Here is a 21,932-nt window from a genome sequence, read left to right as displayed (position 1 = left end):
CTGGGCTAGTCACCTCAGAGTGTGCAGCACTTACCCATCGCCAGGCGAAGGAAGCTCTGGCCCAGGAGGGAGGGAGGGACAGGATTTAGTGTGAATAGGCATATTAGTGTCACCCTAAGAGACTGACCTTCCCCCAACCATTCCCCGTCTCCCCTCAATAGCACTACCGTTCCAGAAGCACCTGCAGATCACTGTTGATCACAAGCTGTCTTGTTTCCTAAAGCATCCAATGCCAGCCAGTGGGGCAGGGATCTCCAGAGGGCTGAGCACCCCCACATGCAGACAAGCCAGGGAGCCACCAGCACCTCTGAAAACGCAGCCCCACGCATGGCAAGCTGGCGGCCCAGGAAATGGGTCACTCACGCAACCAACGGACGCAGCTGAACATTTCAGGCTTCGTGCTTCCCTGCCCGAGGACGCAGCTGAACATTTCTGGCTTCGTGCCTCCCTGCCCAAGGATCCCCTCCTCCAACTTCCTTCCCCCCCAGCCCTAGTGACAGCCCAGTCTGAGAGAGGTGGCCACATCCCAGTTCCACGCAGAGCTCTGGGGACTCTTTCGGTGTCAGTGTGACAGGGCAGGGCTGCAGCAGAGGAGACACAGGAGGGACAGGCAGCAGAAGCAGAGAGGGCAGCAAAAGCAGTTAAGTATTTGGGAAGAAATGCCACAACCATGCCCCAGCTACTCTTACTGGTGTGCAGCTCCCTGCACAGGCCCTGCCTGGAACAGATACTGATGGGGGAGCACATGGCCAGTTCAGAGTTTTATTGAAGTAGGGAAAGTGTGGGAGAACCATGTCCCCAACCCCAGATCTCTCTCCCACTGGCTGAGGGGTCGTTCACGTCTCTGTTTCATGCAGCCCCTCTCAGCACTTCCCTCCCTGGCAGTGGGAGGTCCTGCCTGTCCCCCCGACCCCAGCTGTGTGATGATGTGGCCTAGTGGCCCCTCACTGCTTGGGGGTCACTTGCTGTCGGAGGTAGAGATCGCGGATCTCACAGAGGCTGCTGCTCACGCTGCTGAGGGCCTTGGCGATGATGCGCAGGATGGAGGCAGTTTCCCTGCGGCTCTCCGCATATTCCCTGCGGAAGGCTCGCATCTCCTGCACCAGCTGCTCATTGGACTGGAGAATCCGCTTCTCCACAGGGCTGAGATGGCCACTCTCCAGCCCCCCATCTTGCAGTGCCCCAGTTACAGGGGTCACACTCTCACTCGTGTTACAATCATTCAGTGGCTCTGCCTCTTGGTCAAAGATAATACTTGTGAAATCCGTGCCCAGGGGCTCCTGCTGACCCCCCAGCTCGCTGATGGAGAGTTCAGTTTGCGAGGGATTCTGCGGGCTCCGGCTCCACCCTTCACATGGATCGTCCGGCACATGGCCAGCGCTCCTGAGGAGCCGCCTCTCTCCTCCCCGCTTCACTTGCTGATGGGTGGCCTCAGTGGAAGGCGCATGGAATGGCTCTGGCTTCACGTCCACCGGCTCCTCCTTCACCGGCTCCTCCTTCACACCCGCCCCTGGCAAAGAGGATAGATCAGATCAGACTGGAAAGAGAAAGCAGGCAGCAGGCCAGAACCAGGGTCAGCAACAGAGGGCGGCTTCCCACCTGGACATGGGCCACCAGGGAAAATACAGCCCCATGCTTCGGCTCTGGATAGCCAGGGTTACTGTTGAACCCATCCCCACCAAAGCAAGGCCAGAAAAGCCTTCTGCCTCCCACTCTCCTCCAACAGGAGGGCTGGGAGTCAGCCAGAGCACAGTCTTCCAGTCTCAGCTGCCATTAAATAAGGGTTTCCAGTCCTCCCAGTTGCAGGGAGAGCCGTGTCCTAGGCCTACCCCCCTCTGCGATTTCACCCCATGCCAGGACTGGCAGCATTGCACAGTAAAGCCATCTAGGCTACGTGGACAACATACATGTAATGGATTTAATTTTTTCCCCCATTCCAATTTTAGTAACTACCACACGAACTCCCCTGTGAAGCAGCTAGGGGTGCCACACACTCCCCTCCCATACCCAACACAAACCCCACAAACGCTTGAGCCATCTAACAGCACATGTCCTGGGTGGATCAAGAAACCTATTAATCCACAAAGAGATTAGCTGAGGATCGTATAGAATGGGCTACCATGGGTGGAAGCCTCCAGGAATGGAGATACCACAGAAGAGACTATTCCCCCTTCTCTCCCACCAGTAGTTGTGGATGGTGGTTGTAGTGGGAGGGGGCACTCTGGTAAAGGGGTGATTAACGGTAGCAGTGGAAGGCTGGTACCCAAGGGGACAGAGGTAGACTGCACTGTGTGGCTTGTGGCAAAGATAAGGTGTGTACTTGCAGATGGAGGAGTGGTACATACTGTTTGTTAGGTGGCTTAATTTCATTTCCTTGCTTTTGTGTCAGGTACGTTGTGTAGCAACTGTAACTGCTTACCAGCAGAGCTGTGTGTATGAATTTCCAAGCATTTTTTAAGTGGTGTCGCGGGAGTGGAGGGTTACGCGCAAAGAGGGATGGAGGAGAAATGAGAGCAGATGATACGGGTGTTTGAAGTACAGCTGCTGAGAGAAAATACATTTTAAATCATTCAGCAGCTGCACATGATCCCTTCTCAGCTGTAGGATAGAATCGGACAGGGAAAACTAGCCAGTCAATCTACTCTGGGTGCACTGTGCACAAGTTTTCAGTTCTAACATGAACAAACAGCTAAAACTGCCCCTCCAACACACCTCCATATTCCGCGCTCACCCCTGTGCCCACCACCCACCCCTCTGCATTCTGTGGAGCTAGACAAGGGTTATTGAAGAGACAGCATCACCAAAGTACCAAGGAAAAATTTCAACCAGAGCCCAAATAAAAAATATTTTGAGAGAGAAAAAAACCTCACGACAGCATGACGAAGAACATTCCAGTGGCCTGAAAGCGACCCCAGGTGAGTTGTCACACCAATGGGCCACCTGCTTTTCCAGGAGAGGGGAAAAAACCCTCACAAACCTACAACCTCCAAGACAGGAAAGTGGTCCCATTTTAGAATGTAACCTCAGCAATGGCGCTTAATCTGAAAGCACTCTTTGAATGCCCTTCACAAATGTCAGCTAATTAAGGCCCAACTCATGCAAGTCTTCACTAACGTGGAGTCCTATGTGAAGCCCTCATGAAATCAAACGGGTTATACAGGGTCTGTGCTAAAAGACTGCAGAGTGGCTCCCTAAGATCTCAGGGAGGTAGGGAGGCAGCTACTCCATGTCACAGAAAGGCAGAGAGCAAACAAGTTACGTGACTTGCCCAAGGCCAGAGAAGCAGTAAGGTGCTGTATAGCCAGCTGTAGAGCCAAATTCAGTGCCGGTGTAAACACACCACTCCACTGGCGCTATTCCTGCATGCGCCAGTGCTGAATTTGGCCCATGAGTTACTGTATATGCTCCTCTGGATCTAAGCACTAATAAAAATATTGCGGAAAACTGAGCTGTCTGGATGGGTTTGTCTCACATGGGGCCAAGTGGTATTAACGATCTGGAGGATGGCATGGATTGCACCCTCAGCAAGTTTGCAGAGGACACTAAACTGGGAAGAGAGGTAGATACGCTGGAGGGTAGGGATAGGATACAGAGGGCCCTAGACAAATTGGAGGATTGGGCCAAAAGAAATCTGATGAGGTTCAACAAGGACATGTGCAGAGTCCTGCACTTAAGACGGATAATCCCATGCACCGCTACAGACTAGGGACCGAATGGCTCGGCAGCAGTTCTGCAGAAAAGTATCGAGGGGTTACAGTGGGCGAGAAGTTGGATATGAGTCAACAGCGTGCCCTTGTTGCCAAGAAGGCCAATGGCATTTTGGGATGTATATGTAGGGGCATTGCCAGCAGATCGAGGGACGTGATCGTCCCCCTCTATTCGACATTGGTGAGGCCTCATCTGGAGTACTGTGTCCAGTTTTGGGCCCCGCACTACAAGAAGGATGTGGAAAAATTGGAAAGAGTCCAGCGAAGGGCAACAAAAATTATTAGGGGGCTGGAGCACATGACTTATGAGGAGAGGCTGAGGGAACTGGAATTATTTAGTCTGCAAAAGAGAAGAATGAGGGGAGATTTGATAGCTGCTTTCAACTACGTGAAAGGGGGTTCCAAAGAGGATGGAGCTAGACTGTTCTCAGTGATAGCAGATGACAGAACAAGGAGTAATGGTCTCATGTTGTAGTGGGGGAGGTTTAGGTTGGATATTAGGAAAAACTGTTTCACTAGGAAGGTGGTGAAGCACTGGAATGCGTTACCTAGGGAGGTGATGGAATCTCCTTCCTTAGAGGTTTTTAAAGTCAAGCTTAGACAAAGCCCTGGCTGGGATGATTTAGTTGTGGATTGGTCCTGCTTTGAGCAGGGGGTTAGACTAGATGACCTTCTGGGGTCCCTTCCAACCCTGATATTCTATGATTCTGAAAGAAATTCCCAGTTCTCACCATTCCCAGCCCTTTGGCGTTGCCAGCCCTACAGAGGCCAGAATGGGAAGAGATTTTTCCATGTTAAGGACAACTCCAAAGCTACACATGCAGAGGAGAGGAGGCCACGTGAGCTCACTTATCCCTTCATAAGGGAGGGCTAAGGATATTTTAACCCAAGCAAGAGGAATACATCAGAGTGCCAAAAAGAGGGAGGGCCAGCTGACGTCTTAGTGAGCAGTTCTGCATTCAACAACTGTGTGGGGCAGTCTGGCACCCCAGTTTGTCAGAACCGCACATTATTGATGACATGTGACGGGCTACTTAGAGCGCAGAGTTGCTGAAGAGCTGGGAGGAACTGAGGAATTTATCAGACGAGAGAAAAGCAAGTTTTCCAGAGAGGAAAGGCGCGTAACTCAGCTGATCACTGCTTGGCCAATCTAGTTTCCTTCCCTAGGAAGCAATGGCAGGGGAGGGGGTTGCCAGATAAGCTCAGGACCAATCTTCCCCCTCTCCCATTACCAACACTCTGGCACAGGCACCGACTTTCCAAAGTGCTGGGGGGTGCTTGACTCCCCAGCTCTGTCCCAGGCCCCATCCCCACTCCATCCCTTCCTACAAGGCCCCACCTCTTCCCACCCCTGCTCCGCCCAGTTCTGCTCCCTCCCCATATGCACCGAGTCCTCGCTGCTCCCCCTCCCTCGCAGTCTTCTGCACACTGCGAAACAGACTGTTCGCGGCGGGTGGGAGGTGCTGAGGGGATGGGAGGAGTGGATAGCAGGGCTGCCGGCGGGTGCTCAGCACCCACCGTTTTTACCCCGGGGGTTCTCCAGCCCTGGAGCATCCACAAAGTCAGTGCCTATGCACTCCAGTGACTTCCCTGCTCACCCTCCCACCCACTGGTGCCAGGGACTCAGCCCTGACTCCTGACCGCTTGCCCCCATCCTTCTGCTCCTGTCCTTCAACATACAGATGTGCATGGCCTCTCAGATCATAAAAAGCTATCTTGACCCCAACTCCCCACAAGTTACTGCCCCATCCCCTCATTGAGAGCATGCTGCTACAGTCACTGTTTGAAACTCCTCCCCAATTCCATTCAGAGCCCTTCCAAGCCAGCACCTGCCCCCTGCATTGTCCTGAAACGACTCCTGCACGGTCCTGGTGCCCTTCATGACCCATTGGCTGCCTTTGACACAATCACTCCTTCTCTTCTAAAAAGAATCCTGTCATCCCAGGGTTTTCATGAGTGAGACCTTCTTTGGTTCTCCTAGCACCTCTCAGATTGCTGTCAGTGCCCTCCCTTCTCTCTCCATCTGTCCTTATGCCCAACCTGCACGGCCTCCATCCTGGCCTTGTTGCCAGTGCTCTCAGCTGCAAACTTGGCTTTGGCTACTATCTCTATGCTGCTAATAGAGACAAGCGGGTGAGGAAATATCCTTTACTGGACCAAATACAGCTGGTGAGAGAGACAAGCATTCGGGCCACACAGAGCTTTTCTTCAGGCCTGGGAAAAGTACTCTGAGCATCACAGCTAAGGGCAAGGTAGAACAGATTGTTCAGCCAAAGTAGTTAACACACACAGTAAGGAACCGTTCAAGATGAAGTGGCCCGCTAACACCCCTGCAGTCAGAGGGGGAAAAAGTGGGGGTTAGTGGGTTACAGATTGTTGTAATAAGCCATAAATCCAATGTCTGTACTAAGGTCATGGCTACACTACCACTTATGTCAGCAAAGCTGGATGTCGCTCAGAGGTGTGACTATTCCCACCCCCAAGTGACAAACTACACAGGCATAAGCACTAGTGTGCACAGCGCTGTCAGTGGGAGAGCTTCTCCTGCCAACACCGCTACCGCCGGTCGTTGGGAGTGGGTTAATCATGTCAACAGGAGAGCTCGCTCCCAGCAGCACAGAGCAGCTACATGGAAACCTTCCAGCTGGGCCGCTGTAAGCTCTCTAGTGTAGACAGCCTGAGTCCATGATCGTTAGCATCTAGAACAGTTATGAATAGAAGCTCCCAGACTTGTCTTTTGACTGTGTTGTGCAGGTTTCCTTTGAGGATGAGGACTGCAGGGTCAGCTATAGAGAGATGCTTTGTGAAGCGTTCACCCACAGGTGGTAGGGTGTTTTTGTCTCATTTTTCTGCATGCATTAATTTCAGCATGCAGCAATTATCTCATTGCTCCTATGTAGCTGTTACTGGACCATTTAGTGTGCAGGATTGGGTACACCACATATTATGATTAGCATGTGTACGACCCATGGATCCTGAAAGGTGTGTTGTGGGGGTATTGTGGAGATATGGGGGTAGCTGTGGAGATACAGCTTCAGGTTTTGCATCTGCTGTTACAGCAGGGTCAGATGCCACTTTGAGTAGGTGTGTCCTGGTCTGTGGGGAGCTTGCTTCTGCTGATGAGCTGATAACTCACAGACCTAACTTGACTCCAAACGTCTTCCTCTGATTCACAGACTCCAAGGCCAGAAGGGACCATTGTGATCATCTAGTCTACAGCCTGTGTGATATAAGAAATCAGAACTTTCCCCAATTAGTGGAGCAGTTCTTTAACAAAAACCACCCATCTTAACTTTAAAATGGTCAGTGATGGAGAATCCACCACGCCCCTTGTTCCAATGGTTAATTTACCAATGACCCTCACTGTTACATTTACACCTTATTCCAGTCTGCATTTGTCTAGCTACAAATTACAGCTGTTGGATCACGTTAGACCTTCCTCTGCTAGACTGAAGAGTCTATTTTAAAATATTTTTCCCTATGTAGGTACTTACAGACAGTGATCAAGTCACCCTTTGATGTTCTCTTTGTTAAGCTAAATGGATTGGGCTCCTTGAGTTTATCACTATACGGCTTCTTTCTAGTCATTTAATCAAACTCCCAGATCTTCTCTGAACCTTCTTCAATTTATCAGCATCCTCAGAATCATAAAAGAATTGGCTTGGAAGAGACCGCAGGAGGTCATCTAGTCCAACCCCCTGCTCAAAGCAGGACCAGCCCCAACTAAATCATCCCAGCCAGGGCTTTGTCAAGCCGGGCCTTAAAAACTTTTAAGGATGGAGATTCCACCACGTCCCTAGGTAACCCATTCCAGTGCTTCACCACCCTCCTAGTGAAATAGTGTTTTCTAATATCCAACCTAGACTTCCCCCACTGCAACTTGAGACCATTGCTTCTTGTTCTGTCATCTGCCACCACTGAGAACAGCCTAGCTCCATCCTCTTTGGAACCCACCCCCTTCAGGTAGCTGAGGGCTGCTATCAAATCCCCCCTCACTCTTCTCTTCTGCAGACTAAGTAACCCCAGTTCCTTCAGCCTCTCCTTGTAAGTCATGTGCCCCAGCCCCCTGATCATTTTCACTGCCCTCCGCTGGACTTTCTCCAATTTGTCCACATCCTTTCTGTAGTGGGGGGCCCAAAACTGTACGCAGTACTTCAGATGTGGCCTCACCAGCGCCGAATAGAGGGGAATAATCACTTCCCTCGATCTGCTGGCAACGCTCCTACTAATGCAGTCCAATATGCCATTAGCCTATTTGGCAACAAGGGCACACTGTTGACACATATCCAGCTTCTCATCCACTGTAATCCCCAGGTCCTTTTCTGCAGATCAGCTTAGCCAGTTGGTCCCCAGCCTGTAGCAGTGCATGGGATTCTTCCCATCCTAAGTGCAAAACTCTGCACTTCTCCTTGTTGAACCTTATCAGATTTCTTTTGGCCCAATCCCCAAATTTGTCTAGGTCACTCTGGACCTACCCTCCAGTATACCTACCTCTCCCGCCAGCTTAGTGTCATCCATGAACTTGCTGAGGGTGCAATCCATCCCATCATCCAGATCATTAATGAAGATGTTGAACAAAACAGCCGCCAAATGAAATTTAACATGGCCAGGTTGGATCTCCTGCTCTTTCACTTTCTCTAGCACAATGGACGGCATCTCTCAAGCCCTATGTTTTACGTGGTCCCCTCCTTTGACTAGGCTGTGCCTAAGTTCTGCTACTTCTTCCTACATGAGACCTCCTTAGATCCAGTCTTCCCACCCAGCATGTTGCCAGAATTCTCATCTGAGCCAGGATCATCCAGTACTTTCACACTTTCTCCCAGGCTACCCCTCCATCCCAGCCAGAATCCCTAAAGCCATCAATCACCGTATCCTCCTTGGAGTGCCTCCTCAAAGCTTCCCAGCCATAATGCAGCCATAGAACAGCCTGGCAGCCATAAGAACAGAACAATGGCCATACTGGGTCAGACCAAAGGTCCATAGAATCATAGAATATCAGGGTTGGAAGGGACCCCAGAAGGTCATCTAGTCCAACCCCCTGCTCGAAGCAGGACCAATTCCCAGTTAAATCATCCCAGCCAGGGCTTTGTCAAGCCTGACCTTAAAAACCTCTAAGGAAGGAGATTCTACCACCTCCCTAGGTAACGCATTCCAGTGTTTCACCACCCTCTTAGTGAAAAAGTTTTTCCTAATATCCAATCTAAACCTCCCCCACTGCAACTTGAGACCATTACTCCTCGTTCTGTCATCTGCTACCATTGAGAACAGTCTAGAGCCATCCTCTTTGGAACCCCCTTTCAGGTACTTGAAAGCAGCTATCAAATCCCCCCTCATTCTTCTCTTCTGCAGGCTAAACAATCCCAGCTCCCTCAGCCTCTCCTCATAACTCATGTGTTCCAGTCCCCTAATCATTTTTGTTGCCCTTCGCTGGACTCTCTCCAATTTATCCACATCCTTCTTGAAGTGTGGGGCCCAAAACTGGACACAGTACTCCAGATGAGGCCTCACCAATGTCGAATAGAGGGGAACGATCACGTCCCTCGATCTGCTCGCTATGCCCCTACTTATACATCCCAAAATGCAATTGGCCTTCTTGGCAACAAGGGCACACTGCTGACTCATATCCAGCTTCTCGTCCACTGTCACCCCTAGGTCCTTTTCCGCAGAACTGCTGCCTAGCCATTCGGTCCCTAGTCTGTAGCTGTGCATTGGGTTCTTCCGTCCTAAGTGCAGGACCTTGCACTTATCCTTATTGAACCTCATCAGATTTCTTTTGGCCCAATCCTCCAATTTGTCTAGGTCCTTCTGTATCCTATCCCTCCCCTCCAGCGTATCTACCACTCCTCCCAGTTTAGTATCATCCGCAAATTTGCTGAGAGTGCAATCCACACCATCCTCCAGATCATTTATGAAGATATTGAACAAAACCGGCCCCAGGACTAACCCTTGGGGCACTCCACTTGATACCGGCTGCCAACTAGACATGGAGCCATTGATCACTACCCGTTGAGCCCGACAATCTAGCCAGCTTTCTACCCACCTTATAGTGCATTCATCCAGCCCATACTTCCTTAACTTGCTGACAAGAATACTGTGGGAGACCATGTCAAAAGCTTTGCTGAAGTCAAGAAACAATACATCCACTGCTTTCCCTTCATCCACAGAACCAGTAATCTCATCATAAAAGGCGATTAGATTAGTCAGGCATGACCTTCCCTTGGTGAATCCATGCTGGCTGTTCCTGATCACTTTCCTCTCATGCAAGTGCTTCAGGATTGATTCTTTGAGGACCTGCTCCATGATTTTTCCAGGGACTGAGGTGAGGCTGACTGGCCTGTAGTTCCCAGGATCCTCCTTCTTCCCTTTTTTAAAGATTGGCACTACATTAGCCTTTTTCCAGTCATCCGGGACTTCCCCGGTTCGCCACGAGTTTTCAAAGATAATGGCCAATGGCTCTGCAATCACAGCCGCCAATTCCTTCAGCACTCTCGGATGCAACTCGTCCGGCCCCATGGACTTGTGCACGTCCAGCTTTTCTAAATAGTCCCTAACCACCTCTATCTCCACAGAGGGCTGGCCATCTCTTCCCCATTTTGTGATGCCCAGCGCAGCAGTCTGGGAGCTGACCTTGTTAGTGAAAACAGAGGCAAAAAAAGCATTGAGTACAGTAGCTTTTTCCACATCCTCTGTCACTAGGTTGCCTCCCTCATTCAGTAAGGGGCCCACACATTCCTTGGCTTTCTTCTTGTTGCCAACATACCTGAAGAAACCCTTCTTGTTACTCTTGACATCTCTGGCTAGCTGCAGCTCCAGGTGCGATTTGGCCCTCCTGATATCATTCCTACATGCCCGAGCAATATTTTTATACTCTTCCCTGGTCATATGTCCAACCTTCCACTTCTTGTAAGCTTCTTTTTTATGTTTAAGATCCACTAGGATTTCACCATTAAGCCAAGCTGGTCGCCTGCCATATTTACTATTCTTTCGACTCATTGGGATGGTTTGTCCCTGTAACCTCAATAGGGATTCCTTGAAATACAGCCAGCTCTCCTTTCCCCTTCAAGTTAGTCCCCCAGGGGATTCTGGCCATCCGTTCCCTGAGGGAGTCGAAGTCTGCTTTCCTGAAGTCCAGGGTCCGTATCCTGCTGCGTATCCATCTAGCCCAGTATCCAGTCTTTTGCCCCAGAGGGAATGAACAGAACAGGTAATCATCAAGTGATCCAGCCCCTGTTGCCCATTCCCACCTTCTGGCAAACTGAGGCTAGGGACACCATCCCTGCTCTGTTGACTGTGCGTTGTGTGAAGAAATACTTCCTTTTTTTTGTTTTAAACCTGCTGCCTATTAATTTCATTCAGTGACGCCTAAAGTTTTTGTGTTATGAGAAGGAGTAAATAACACTTCCTTATTTACTTTCTCCACACCACTCATGATTTTATAGACCTCTATCATATCCCCCCTTAGTCGCCTCTTTTCTAAACTGAAAAGTCCCATTCTCATTAATCTCTTCACATACGGAAGCCATTCCATACCCCTAATAATTTTTGTTGCCCTTTTTCTGAACCTTTTCCAATTCCAATACATCTTTTTTGAGATGCGGCGACCTCATCAGTATGCTATATTCAAGATGTGGGTGTACCGTGGATTTATATAGAGACACTATGATATTTTCTGTTTTATTACCTATTGCTTTCTTAATGATTCCCAACATTCTGTTTGCTTTTTTGACTGCTGCTGCACATTGCGTGGATGTTTTCAGGGAACTATCCACAATGACTCCAAGATCTCTCTCTTGAGTGGTAACAGCTAATTTAGACTCATCATTTTATATGTATAGTTGGGATGATGTTTTCCAATGTGCATTACTTTGCATTCATCAGCACTGAATTTCATCAGCCATTTTGTTGCCCAGTCACCCAATTTTGTGAGATCCTTTTGTAACTCCCCACAGTCTGCCTGGGACTTAACTATATTCAGTAGTTTTGTATCATCCGCAAATTTTGCCACCTCCCTGTTTACCCCTTTTTCCAGATCATTTATGAATATTTTGAATAGGACTTGGCCCAGTACAGACCTCTGGGGGACACCACTATTTACGTCCCTCTATTCTGAAAACTGACCATTTATTCTTAAACTTTGTTTCTTATATTTTAACCAGCTACTCATCCATGAGAGGACCTTCCCTCTTATTCCATGACAATTTACTTTGCTTAAGAGCCTTTGGTGAGGGACCTTGTCAAAGGCTTTCCTGAAAATCTAAGTACACTGTATCCACTGGATCCGCCTTGTCCACATGTCTGTTGACCTCCTCAAAGAATTCTAGCAGATTGGTGAGGCATGATTTCCCTTTACAAAAACCATGCTGACTCTTCACCAACAAATTATGTTCATCTATGTGTCTGACAATTCTGTTCTTTACTATTGTTTGAACCAGTTTGCCCGGTACTCAAGTCAGGCTTACTGGCCTGTAATTGCCAGAATCTCCTCTGGAGCTTTTAAAAAATTGGCATTACACTATCTATCCCCCTGTCATTTGGAACAGAAGCAGATTTAAATGATAGGTTATAAACCACAGTTAGTAGTTTTGCAATTTCACATTTGAGTTCCTTCAGAACTCTTGGGTGAATACCATCTGGGCCTAGTGACGTACCTCCACACTCTTACAGCTGCTGATTAGCTAAGAATTGAGCACACAACTAGTCTGTCCCAAGACATCAAATTATTTCTGTTCCCCCATCCTTGCTTCATGCACCTGTTATGTCTGGCCTTTGAAAATATAAGATCCTTGGGGCAGGCACTTCCATTTACTATGGGTTTGTACACAGCACGGGGTCCTGGCCTGGTTGAGGCCTCTATGCATTACCACAATATAAGCATTAGACAACAACCTCAATGGGAAACTGTAGACATAGATGATGGGGGGGGGGGATGTTACATACTTGGACTTCGCTAAAGCACCTCATACTCTGTTTCACTGAACCTGTCTCACAGTTGGGTCAAATTGTTTGGCCAGAAGCACTATCATTTGTAACAGAAAGTAGCTGAAAGGCTGCAAAGGGGATCACTGGGTAAGGAGAAGCGCCTGGTGTGGCATTAGAGGGAGCAGCGTTAGTTGTCCTTTTAACATCTCCATTACTGACTGGGAAGGAGTGGGAATGATGTATCTGACTATAACAGTTTGGGGAGAGCTGCACAGAATCATAGAATATTAGGGTTGGAAGAGACCTCAGGAGGTCATCTAGTCCAATCCCCTGCTCAAAGCAGGACCAACCCCAACTAAATCATCCCAGCCAGGGCTTTGTCAAGCCGGGCCTTAAAAACCTCTAAGGATGGAGATTCCACCACCTCCCTAGGTAACCCATTCCAGTGCTTCACCACCCTCCTAGTGAAATAGTGTTTCCTAATACCCAACCTAGACCTCCCCCACTGCAACTTGAGACCATTGCTCCTTGTTCTGTCATCTGCCACCACTGAGAATAGCCGAGCTCCATCCACTTTGGAACCCCACTTCAGGTAGTTGAAGGCTGCTATCAAATCCCCCCTCACTCTTCTCTTCTACAGACTAAATAACCCCAGTTCCCTCAGCCTCTCCTTGTAAGACTATAACAGGGTTTAAAAGAGAACTGGATAAATTAATGGAGGTTAAGTCTATTAATGGCTATTAGCCAGGATGGGTAAGGAATGGTGTCCCTAGTCTCTGTTTGTCAGAGGGTGGAGATGGATGGCAGGAGACAGATCACTTGATCATTACCGGTTACGTTCACTCCCTCTCGGGCACCTGGCATTGGCCACTGTTGGCCGACAGGATGCTGGGCTGGATGGACCTTTGGTCTGATCTAGTATGGCCATTGTTATGTTCTTATGTAAGTCATGTGCCCCAGCCTCCTAATCATTTTTGTTGCCCTCTGCTGGACTCTCTCCAATTTGTCCATATCCCTTCTCTAGTAGGGGGACCAAAACTGGACACAATACTCCAGGTGTGACCTCACCAGTGCCAAACAGAGGGGAATAATCACTTCCCTCAATCTGCTGGCAATGCTCCTACTAATACAGCCCAATATGTCGTTGGCCTTCTTGGCGTCCACTTTAATCCCCAGGTCCTTTTCTGCCGAACTTCTGCTTAGCCAGTCAGTCCCCAGCCTGTAGCGGTGCATGGGATTCTCTCTTTTTAAGTGCAGGACTCTGCATTTGTCTTTGTTGAACCTCATCAGTTTTCATTTGGCGCAATCCTCCAATTCACAGGTGGGCAAACTACAGCCCGCGGGCCACATCTGGCCCGTGGGCCCCTCCTGCCCAGCCCCTGAGCCCCCGGCCCCTCCCCTGCTGCCCCCTCTCCCTCGCAGCCTCAGCTCACTGCGCCTCCGGCACAATGCTCTGGGTGGCATGGCTGCAAGCTCCAGCTGGGCAGCGTGGCTGGCTCTGGCCAGTAAGGGACAGAGGGTCCCAGGGGGCAGTTGGATGGAGCAGAGGTTGGGGGAGGTGGGGTGGTCGGGGGACTTGGATAGGGGGTGGAGTCCTGGGGGCCTGGTTGGGGTGAGGGGTCCTGGGAGGGGGCGGTCAGGGGACAAGGAGTGGGGGGGTTGGATGGGTCAGGAGTTCTGAGGGGGGGCAGTGAGGGGGCAGCATGTGGGAGGGGGCAAATAGGGGGCAGGGGCCAGGCTGTTTGGGGGGCACAGCCTTCCCTACCTGGCCTTCCATACAGTTTAGCAACCCCGATGTGGCCCTCGGGTCAAAAAGTTTGTCCACCCCTGCTCCAATTTGTCTAGGTCACTCTGGACCCTATCCCTACCCTCCACCGTATCTACCTCTCCCCCCATCTTAGTGTCATCTGCAAACTTGCTGAGGGTGCAATCCATCCCATCATCCAGATCATTAATGAAGATATTGAACAAAACCAGCTGCAGGACTGACCCCGGGGGCACTCCGCTAGATACCAGCTGCCAACTAGACATGGAGCCATTGATCACTACCCGCTGAGCCTGACAACCTAGTCAGCTTTCTATCCACCTTATCGTCCATTCATCCAGCCCATACTTCTTTAACTTGCTGGCAAGAATACTGTGGGAGAGCATGTCAAAAGCTTTGCTAATGTCAAGATAGCAGGAGGGACACAGGAGTGATCCAAAGGCTCTTGCTGAAGCTAAAAATAAAAGAGCAAAAGCACAATAGTTGAAAAGAAAAAAGAAAAGAAAAGAAAAGAAAGAGTGCCATGGAGGGCAGACAGCCTGAAAGAAAGTCTTCTCAGGGAGGGAGAAATCTGAGAGGCAGCAGTGCTCTGCACGAGCCAGAGGAAGGACTGGGAATAGCAAGACAGATGCGAGTTTGCAGAGCGATATGGCAACAAAGCAGTGTGGCACTGGGCAGCAGCTGCCGAGGTATCATGTTCCCAAGCATGGAGGCAAGGCCCTCTCCCCACAGCTGTGTGCCAGCCACACCCAGATCACAGTGTTCTGTTCTGGAGTCTTTTGGAAGCAAAGATTTGCTTGTTAAAGCACAGTACTGCTAATCGGGAAATCTGCTTCTATTCCTGGCACTGCCAGACTCTTTGTGTGAGCTTGGACAAGTCCGTGCACCCCCACATGCCTGAATTGCCCCCTCTAAAATGGCCAGATACTGTGCTGTGATAGAGGCTTAATCCATGGATGCTGGAGGTGCTCGGATACTATGATAAGCGCCATAAGCTACAAACACCACCACCCACTGACCAAACAGAGAGAAATGGCACCCAAGCGCTATTAAATGCCCCAGCTGGGCTGGGGCCCAAAAGGAGAGACCGAGTATGTCTGCATGTCAAGCTCCTGTGCTTTCAAATCGAGCGGAGCCACATGGGCTGAGGGTCTAGCCGCCCAAGCACCCGCCTAACGTCGCGGACAGGTGTGTGGGGGGCAGCCAGGGGCTCACGCTATGCCCGGTACCCTCGGTGTTTAGCACACTCCCGTGATCAGAGCCACCGCCAGCATGTCTCCCCACACCGGGAATCACCCCCAGGGGGGCGCAGCCTGCCCCGTCTCTTGCAACATGGCCTCGCTGCGAAAGCTTCGGTGAAAAGCCCCAGGGCAGCAGCTCGCGTGGGACCGGCTCCCCGGGGAGCCGGGCGCAGGGCAGGCCGCCGGCTTGGCCAGGCTGCATCACGCAGCCCTTCCAGACTCCAGCCATCTCCGCACCCTCGGGCATTAGAGACCTGCCCGGGCACGGCGCCCCACAGACAAGCGGCTGCCGTGCGGCCGGGGGCGGGCCGGGGGCGAGCCCGCACTAGCCAGCGGCCGGCGCGGGCTGGGCTGGGCTGGGCGGGCCGGGGAGGGCAGCGGGTCACGCGGCGGCCCCGGCGAAGCGGCCCCGGGCCAGGCAGCGCCGGGGGACCGAGCCCGGCCCAGGGGCGCTGGCGCGGCCGGGCCCCCCTCACTCACCCTGCGGCGCGGGCACCTCGCCGGGGCCGGGCGGCGCGTCCAGCGGGCACACGCCGTGCAGGCCCCATTGCGGGCCGAGCCCGGGCTCGCGGGGCGCGGGGCAGCCGCGGGCGTCGGGCGGCGCCTGGCGCTCCTGGCGGTGCCGGGTGATCTTGTCGTTGGCCCGGCGGCGCAGGCCGCGCCAGCGGTTCTTCACCTCGCCGATGTCGCGCTGGTTGCGGCCCGCCGCGTTGATCTTGTTGGTGATGCGCCACCAGATCTTCTGCTTCTCGTAGGCGTTGACGTTGGTGGAGCTGGCGCCGAAGAGCAGCTGCTCGTAGCGCAGCACCTCGCTCATCAGGATGTCGATCTCCTGCAGCGTGAAGTTGGGCTTGCGCTTGGGGATGCCGCGCCGGCCGGCCCTGGCCCCGGCCCCGGCCCCGGCCCCGGCCATGCTGCTCGCCGCTGCGCCCGCAGCCCGCGCCTCATGGCTCCGCGGGGCCCCCGGAGCCGCCCATGCCGCGCGCGGGCCCGGCGCGGAGCTGGCAGCCGGCGGGCGGGCGGGCGGGCAGGCGGGAGGCCGCCTTTGTCTGCGGCCGGGCGGGGAGCGGAGCGGAGCGGGGCGGGCCGGGGGAGCGGCTCCTGCGCGGCGCCGCCGCCCCCTGCTGGAGGCTGCGGCCCGGCCGGCCGGGGGGACAAAGCCCGCGGGGTGGGGCCCGGCCCGCCCGGCCCGTCGCCGGGCCTTGGGGCTCCGCTTTCTGCCCGGCTGCTGCCTGTGGGGCGCCCCGGGCTCGCCCGGCCGCGCCGCGCGGGGGAGGTGCCGGGCTGGGGCTTGGCCGGGGCCGGGGCTGGGGCTTGGCCGGGGCCGGCTCGCCGAGCCGAGGACCCAGCCCGGACTAAGGGACGAGGAGCTTGGCGCCGGGTCCGCCTGTGTCCTCTGCTGCCCCCAGCAAACCCAGCGGCGCCGGGCACTGTGCGGCGCGGGCCTGCAGGCTGGTGGATGTCCCGGCAGCGGCTCTGGGCCAGCCCCAGTGGGCAATGGACCTGCCCAGGGAACCGGGGGCTCTCGAGACCCGCCTTGGGGGGACTTTTGGCCCCACTTTCTGGCTGTGGGCCCCGAGCCCAAAGAGTCCAGGCCAAACTTGTCAAAAGGGGCCTCTGGCGCAGGGAGCAGGGGCCTTGTTGTCAGCTGGGCTGAGCCCTCCAGCTGCAGTCCAAGCAGCGCAGCAAATCAGACCCAGGGGGTCCCAAGCTGGCCTGCTAAAATTGGAGGCACCCAACATCGGTTGCCATTTTTGAAAATATGGACCTTTGTGAGATGCCTGAGGCCAAGCAGTGAATCAGTGTCCATCCACTCAGGACGCAGTTTGTTTCAGGCTGTCAGTCCCATACTTAATCCAGAATGTCTTCTAGGCAGGTTGCTTAACCTCTTGGAGCCTCTGCCTTTCCATCTGTGTGTTGAGGATCATGCCTCTTACTCAACCCACATAGCAGCTAACAGAGGTGCAGGCCACTTGTCACAACCTGAATTGCTGAGTAGGGCCTAGGAATTATTGTGGGGTAGGTCTCTGGCCTGTCTATCCAGGAGGTCAGACTAGATGATAATGGTCCCTTTGTTATACCAATAAAATAAAAACCAGGAGGATCTTATTAAAGGGAAAAAGGCAAAATACCACATTTATTGTGAATCCAGAAAGAATCGTAGTAAGCAGTTAGTTATAGCTATAACATTCCATTCAATTTCATAGTTATTCACACACACACAGGTTCTGCAAGGTTGTTATCATAGTTACCAGCCTTAGAGTTGCTCATGCCAAGCCACTGGCCAGGTGGCCTGGACCTGAGGAGGGAGCAGGGCCTTGTTAGATGCTCATCTAACGCTCCTCCTGGAAGTTGATTTGCAGAATCAGAGCCCCAAGTTCTCACTTTCTAGAGTCCATTTTTATAGGAATTTCTTCCTATGCCAGTCTATGGGAATTGCTTCATCATGCTGTTGCTGAATCAATCAGCAGATGGCACATTCCTGATGGCTCCCTGCTGCTAGATGTTATCTTGTTCTTTGGTTCTCCCATTCTTGAGGCTGTTGGGTGGATTCCAGTCTGCCCTCCGGGGGTCCTCTGGTTATTTCCACTTGACGCCTTCTTCAGCCAATGGACACTGGATTCTTAGGCTGGCACCTCCCTGATCATTCAGTTATTATCCACACCAAGCATCCATCCGCATACATCCTCTATCTCTATTTTAATCACAATTGTTAATACAACAAAAGGGCGGGGAGTGTCTGGGTGCTGTTTCTGTTGTTACAGAGTATTGCTTTGAGTCTCTCTCTCTGCGAATTGCTTTGAGAACAGACTCTGTCTTAGAATGTAGTAACGCAATTAGTGGCTTGCAAGTTTCACATATCGAGGGAGAGAAACAGTACCAAAAATCAAGAGACCTCTTAATTAGTAATACCCTGGAATTTAAACTATGGGGAATCACACTCATTTGTGATTTTAATACAGAACTTCTTTAATATGATCCAACACCTTCTGACCTTGGAACCTAGGAATCTATGAGTACCCCCGTAGGCCAGCAGGAAGCAATGCTGTGTACAGGCAGCTTCTGGAACAGCCTGTAGCCAAAGAGGGTCTTAGCAGAGCCACTCTTGTCCCATGGGGTTTGTCGCTTCAGGCAATGGGATAGTACCTGCCGCGAGGGGTTGCTTTTACATTGATTTAACAAATCTGTAATGAATAGTTGAGGGATGCAGCCAGTTCCCCTTCTTCACTCTTTACTGTCCACTTGATTCCTACCAGCCACTCAACTTTGTTTTGTTCTTTGGTAGAAATAGAGTGTTGGGTGCATTCTTGTTTGGTAGAAACCTTTTGATGTCAGTGGAAGATCCATGCATGTTGGTGCATTAGTCAGACCCTAAATGTCTACAACAGATTGCAAAAGGAATGCAGTTCCAGAGTGCATCATGTTACGTACTTGTTCCATCCATCTTCTCATTGTGGGATGTGTTGTTGCAGTAGGAGATTACCTGGGTGACTAGGATTGGAATGGTCGATTTGTCTGGTGTTATGAAGTGTGTTGATTTAGAGTGTGGCAGGATTCACAGTGTGCATGTTGAACTCATGCATTTGCCTTTTTAATTCTGTTTTGTAGGAAGTAACATCTGGATGTTTTTGTTCTCTGTTAGTTCACAGTAACACTGGAGATAAACTCTCTCTCTCTCTCTCTCTCTCTCTCTCTCTCTCTCAGGAATTCATCATCTGCTGCTGATTTGTTCTGTTGATTTGTTGTATGTTTGTCTGCATTTTCGGAGGCAGAAAGTTAAGGTTGGGTGAGTGTGTAGGTGGGGTAGTGTACAGGGCCAAAGGCTCTCAGCATAGGCACTCTAGGTCTGTGCCCAGGGCCCCAACCCCTGGAGCTGTGATTTAAAACAAAACCAAGAGTCTGATGTAAAGTAAGTTTCTAGCTCATAGTTTCAAAGAAAACCTTGAAAACATGAGCAGTGAGTGGCTAACGTATGATGCCTCCATCACAGCCTGGAGCAGCAGCTGTCAGAGGGGTGAATTGCCTCACAGGTGTGAACGGGCTGTTACCCCCCCTTCCAGGAGCTCAGCAGAGGGCTGTGTCCGGAGCCCAGCCCACCCGCATCAGTTACTGGAGTAAGTGTTGGGGGCCCTCTGCTGTCACACCTGTCTCCCGGGGGACGCGGGGGGATACCTGCTACCATTCCTCCTACGCCTGAGGAGATAGGGGGCCTGCTGCATTCCTGGGAAGAAGAATGGGCCCCACGCTGCTGTACCTGCCTCTCTGGAAGTGGCCCCCCTGCTGCTAGCACTCATTGCTCTGGATGAGGGCCCTGAGGCAGGGCTGAGCTGCAGGTGATTCGTATCGCGGGGTGCCACACAGTGTTCCCTCTAAATTTCCCACGCATGTGCGGAATGAATGCTGTTATGTGCATCAATATGGAGGTGGCGTGTCACACATCACCTCTGTATTGGTGCACAGAACAACATTCATGTGGCGGGGTGGGGCCGAGGGATTCGGAGGGTGGGAGGGGGATCAGGGCTGGGGCAGAGAGTTGGGGTGTGGAGGGGTGAGGGCTCCGGCTGTGGGTGCGGGCTCTGGGGTGGCGCTGTGGATGAGGGGTTTGGGGTGCAGGCTGCCCCAGGGCTACAGTGGGGAGAGAGGACTCCCCACAGCTTTCTCTCCCCGGAGCAGCACCTGGGCTGCGGGGAGAAGGGCGCCTCTTCCCGCCGTGGTATCTCCGGGGCTGGGGCTGTGGGATAGGTGCCTCTCCCCTGGCCACCCTAGGTCCAGGCCGGGGTTGGGGCCTCTCCCCCCAGCTGCAGCAGGTCAGGGGCTGGGGGAGAGGCATCTCCCCCCCCCCCCCCCCATAGCCCTGAGGGCCTGTGTGGCTCTTACTAGTCTGCTGTGCTGCCATGCAGCTTAGCGGGGACTTAGGTGCCTAAGGGCCTGGATTGCCTGGGCCAGCCCAGAGGAGGCAGTGGTGAAAGAGCCAGAGGAAAATTGGCAGGGTCGGCTAACTTGATGCCAGGCTCTTCAAGCTTTGGTTGGTGTGTCCAGAGTGACCCGCCCTTTGGACTCCACTCAGCACACTTCCTAAAGCTCCTTTTCATGCATTTCTTGTGGGGATGCAATAAACAAAGGCCCAGCTTCTCTCCAGCTAAACCCCCTGTACAGCTGCCCCCACTGGCAACAGGGGCCTGGTCTCCAGCCAGGCTGGCGGTGTCTCAGGAACACCTTGCCCCACAGCTGTCAGCATTCCTGCAGGGGACAGCAGCGGGGCAGTGAATCTCCCCTTCCCTCCCAGGGAGAGCGTCTGGCCCGGGGGTTGTTGCCAGGCCTACTCTGAGGGCCGTGAACTCAGATCTGGGCACGCTCCTGGATCAGCTGGAAGGCTCCATGTTTCTGGCATCCTCCTAACTGTCAAGACTTCCCCCACCCTGAGCAGCTGCCTCCAGTGTGCCCTACCGTGGGTGGAGAGCTATGGAGAGTGCCCTGCTGAGGCCTCGGCAGGGAGGCTGGGGCACAACATTTGGCCCCCCGACTGGTTGAGAAACTGTGTGTGTGTGCGGGGGGGGGGAGGGGCAGGATGGTTCATGGGGTTGCCAGTGGGTGGAGAGGGAGCGCAGCCCAGGTTCACCATGGTGGGGGGGAAGGGAAAGCGGACCTGCCCTTGGAGGCAATGTCATGATGAGACAGTTGGATCTGGACACTTGCTGGCACATATGTAAATAAGATGAGGCACATATGCAAATAGGCACATTAGGGTGCTGATTCATTTGCATAAAGTCACCAGCCGTCTCCACTGTGTAGGCTAGCAGGTGCACGGAAGAGGAAGCCTGTAGCCCTGTGTGAGCTCTTCCTTGCCTTGGCCTTTGCCTGTCTCTCCCCTCCTCCTCCTCGGGGCTGAGGGAGAGGGGCAGCTGGCTTGCAGAGCAGGTTTCTCCACTCTCCCAGCCTAGCTACACAGTGTGTTTGGGTGGCTTCTGACAGACCAGCTGGCTATCTCTACTGCAGACACTCCCCTCTGCTCTGAGCTCTGGCTTATCCCAGTGAGAACATTGAGCCCCCAAAGAGGTCAGGGCTTTAGCTGACACTACCTGCCACGTGGGCACTGCATGACAAACTTCCCTGACCCCACACTGGCTGCTGTGACCCCACTCTTCCAACTGCTTGCTGCCTCTCCCCTCAGCACCTCCATGCCTGTCTGTGAAATAACTCTCAGACTCACCTCTGATCTCCTCTCCTGGCTGGCATCTCACCACGAGTATGGGCTGGCTGGTCAATTTCTGCCATTGTCATTTCTGGGCTTCCATGACT

The 21,932-nt window shown here is 52.6% G+C and overlaps 1 protein-coding gene across 1 annotated transcript; it reads right to left on the bottom strand.

Moving 5' to 3' along the window:
• Positions 1 to 748: 748 nt before the first annotated feature.
• Positions 749 to 16,886, bottom strand: LOC140901163 (uncharacterized). The gene is made up of 2 exons (XM_073319503.2): positions 16,113 to 16,886; positions 749 to 1,510 (listed from the first exon to the last, which is right to left on the bottom strand). Exons 1-2 carry the CDS (start codon positions 16,543 to 16,545, stop codon positions 945 to 947), a joined length of 999 nt encoding a protein of 332 aa, XP_073175604.1. The 5' UTR covers positions 16,546 to 16,886; the 3' UTR covers positions 749 to 944.
• Between the last annotated feature and the right edge of the window lie 5,046 nt (positions 16,887 to 21,932).

The sequence above is a fragment of the Lepidochelys kempii genome, chromosome 21 (genome assembly GCF_965140285.1).
Source record: "Lepidochelys kempii isolate rLepKem1 chromosome 21, rLepKem1.hap1, whole genome shotgun sequence".
In the NCBI taxonomy this organism is placed as follows: domain Eukaryota; kingdom Metazoa; phylum Chordata; order Testudines; family Cheloniidae; genus Lepidochelys; species Lepidochelys kempii.
This window is presented reverse-complemented; position numbering and strand designations above follow the sequence as displayed.

Bases quoted from the DNA above. Each gene is read 5' to 3' on its own strand.
- LOC140901163 (XM_073319503.2), bottom strand. From the start codon at position 16,545: ATGGCCGGGGCCGGGGCCGGGGCCGGGGCCAGGGCCGGCCGGCGCGGC. The intron at 1,511-16,112 runs GTGAGTGAGGGG...CCTCTTTGCCAG, and splicing joins CGAGGTGCCCGCGCCGCAGG to GGGCGGGTGTGAAGGAGGAG.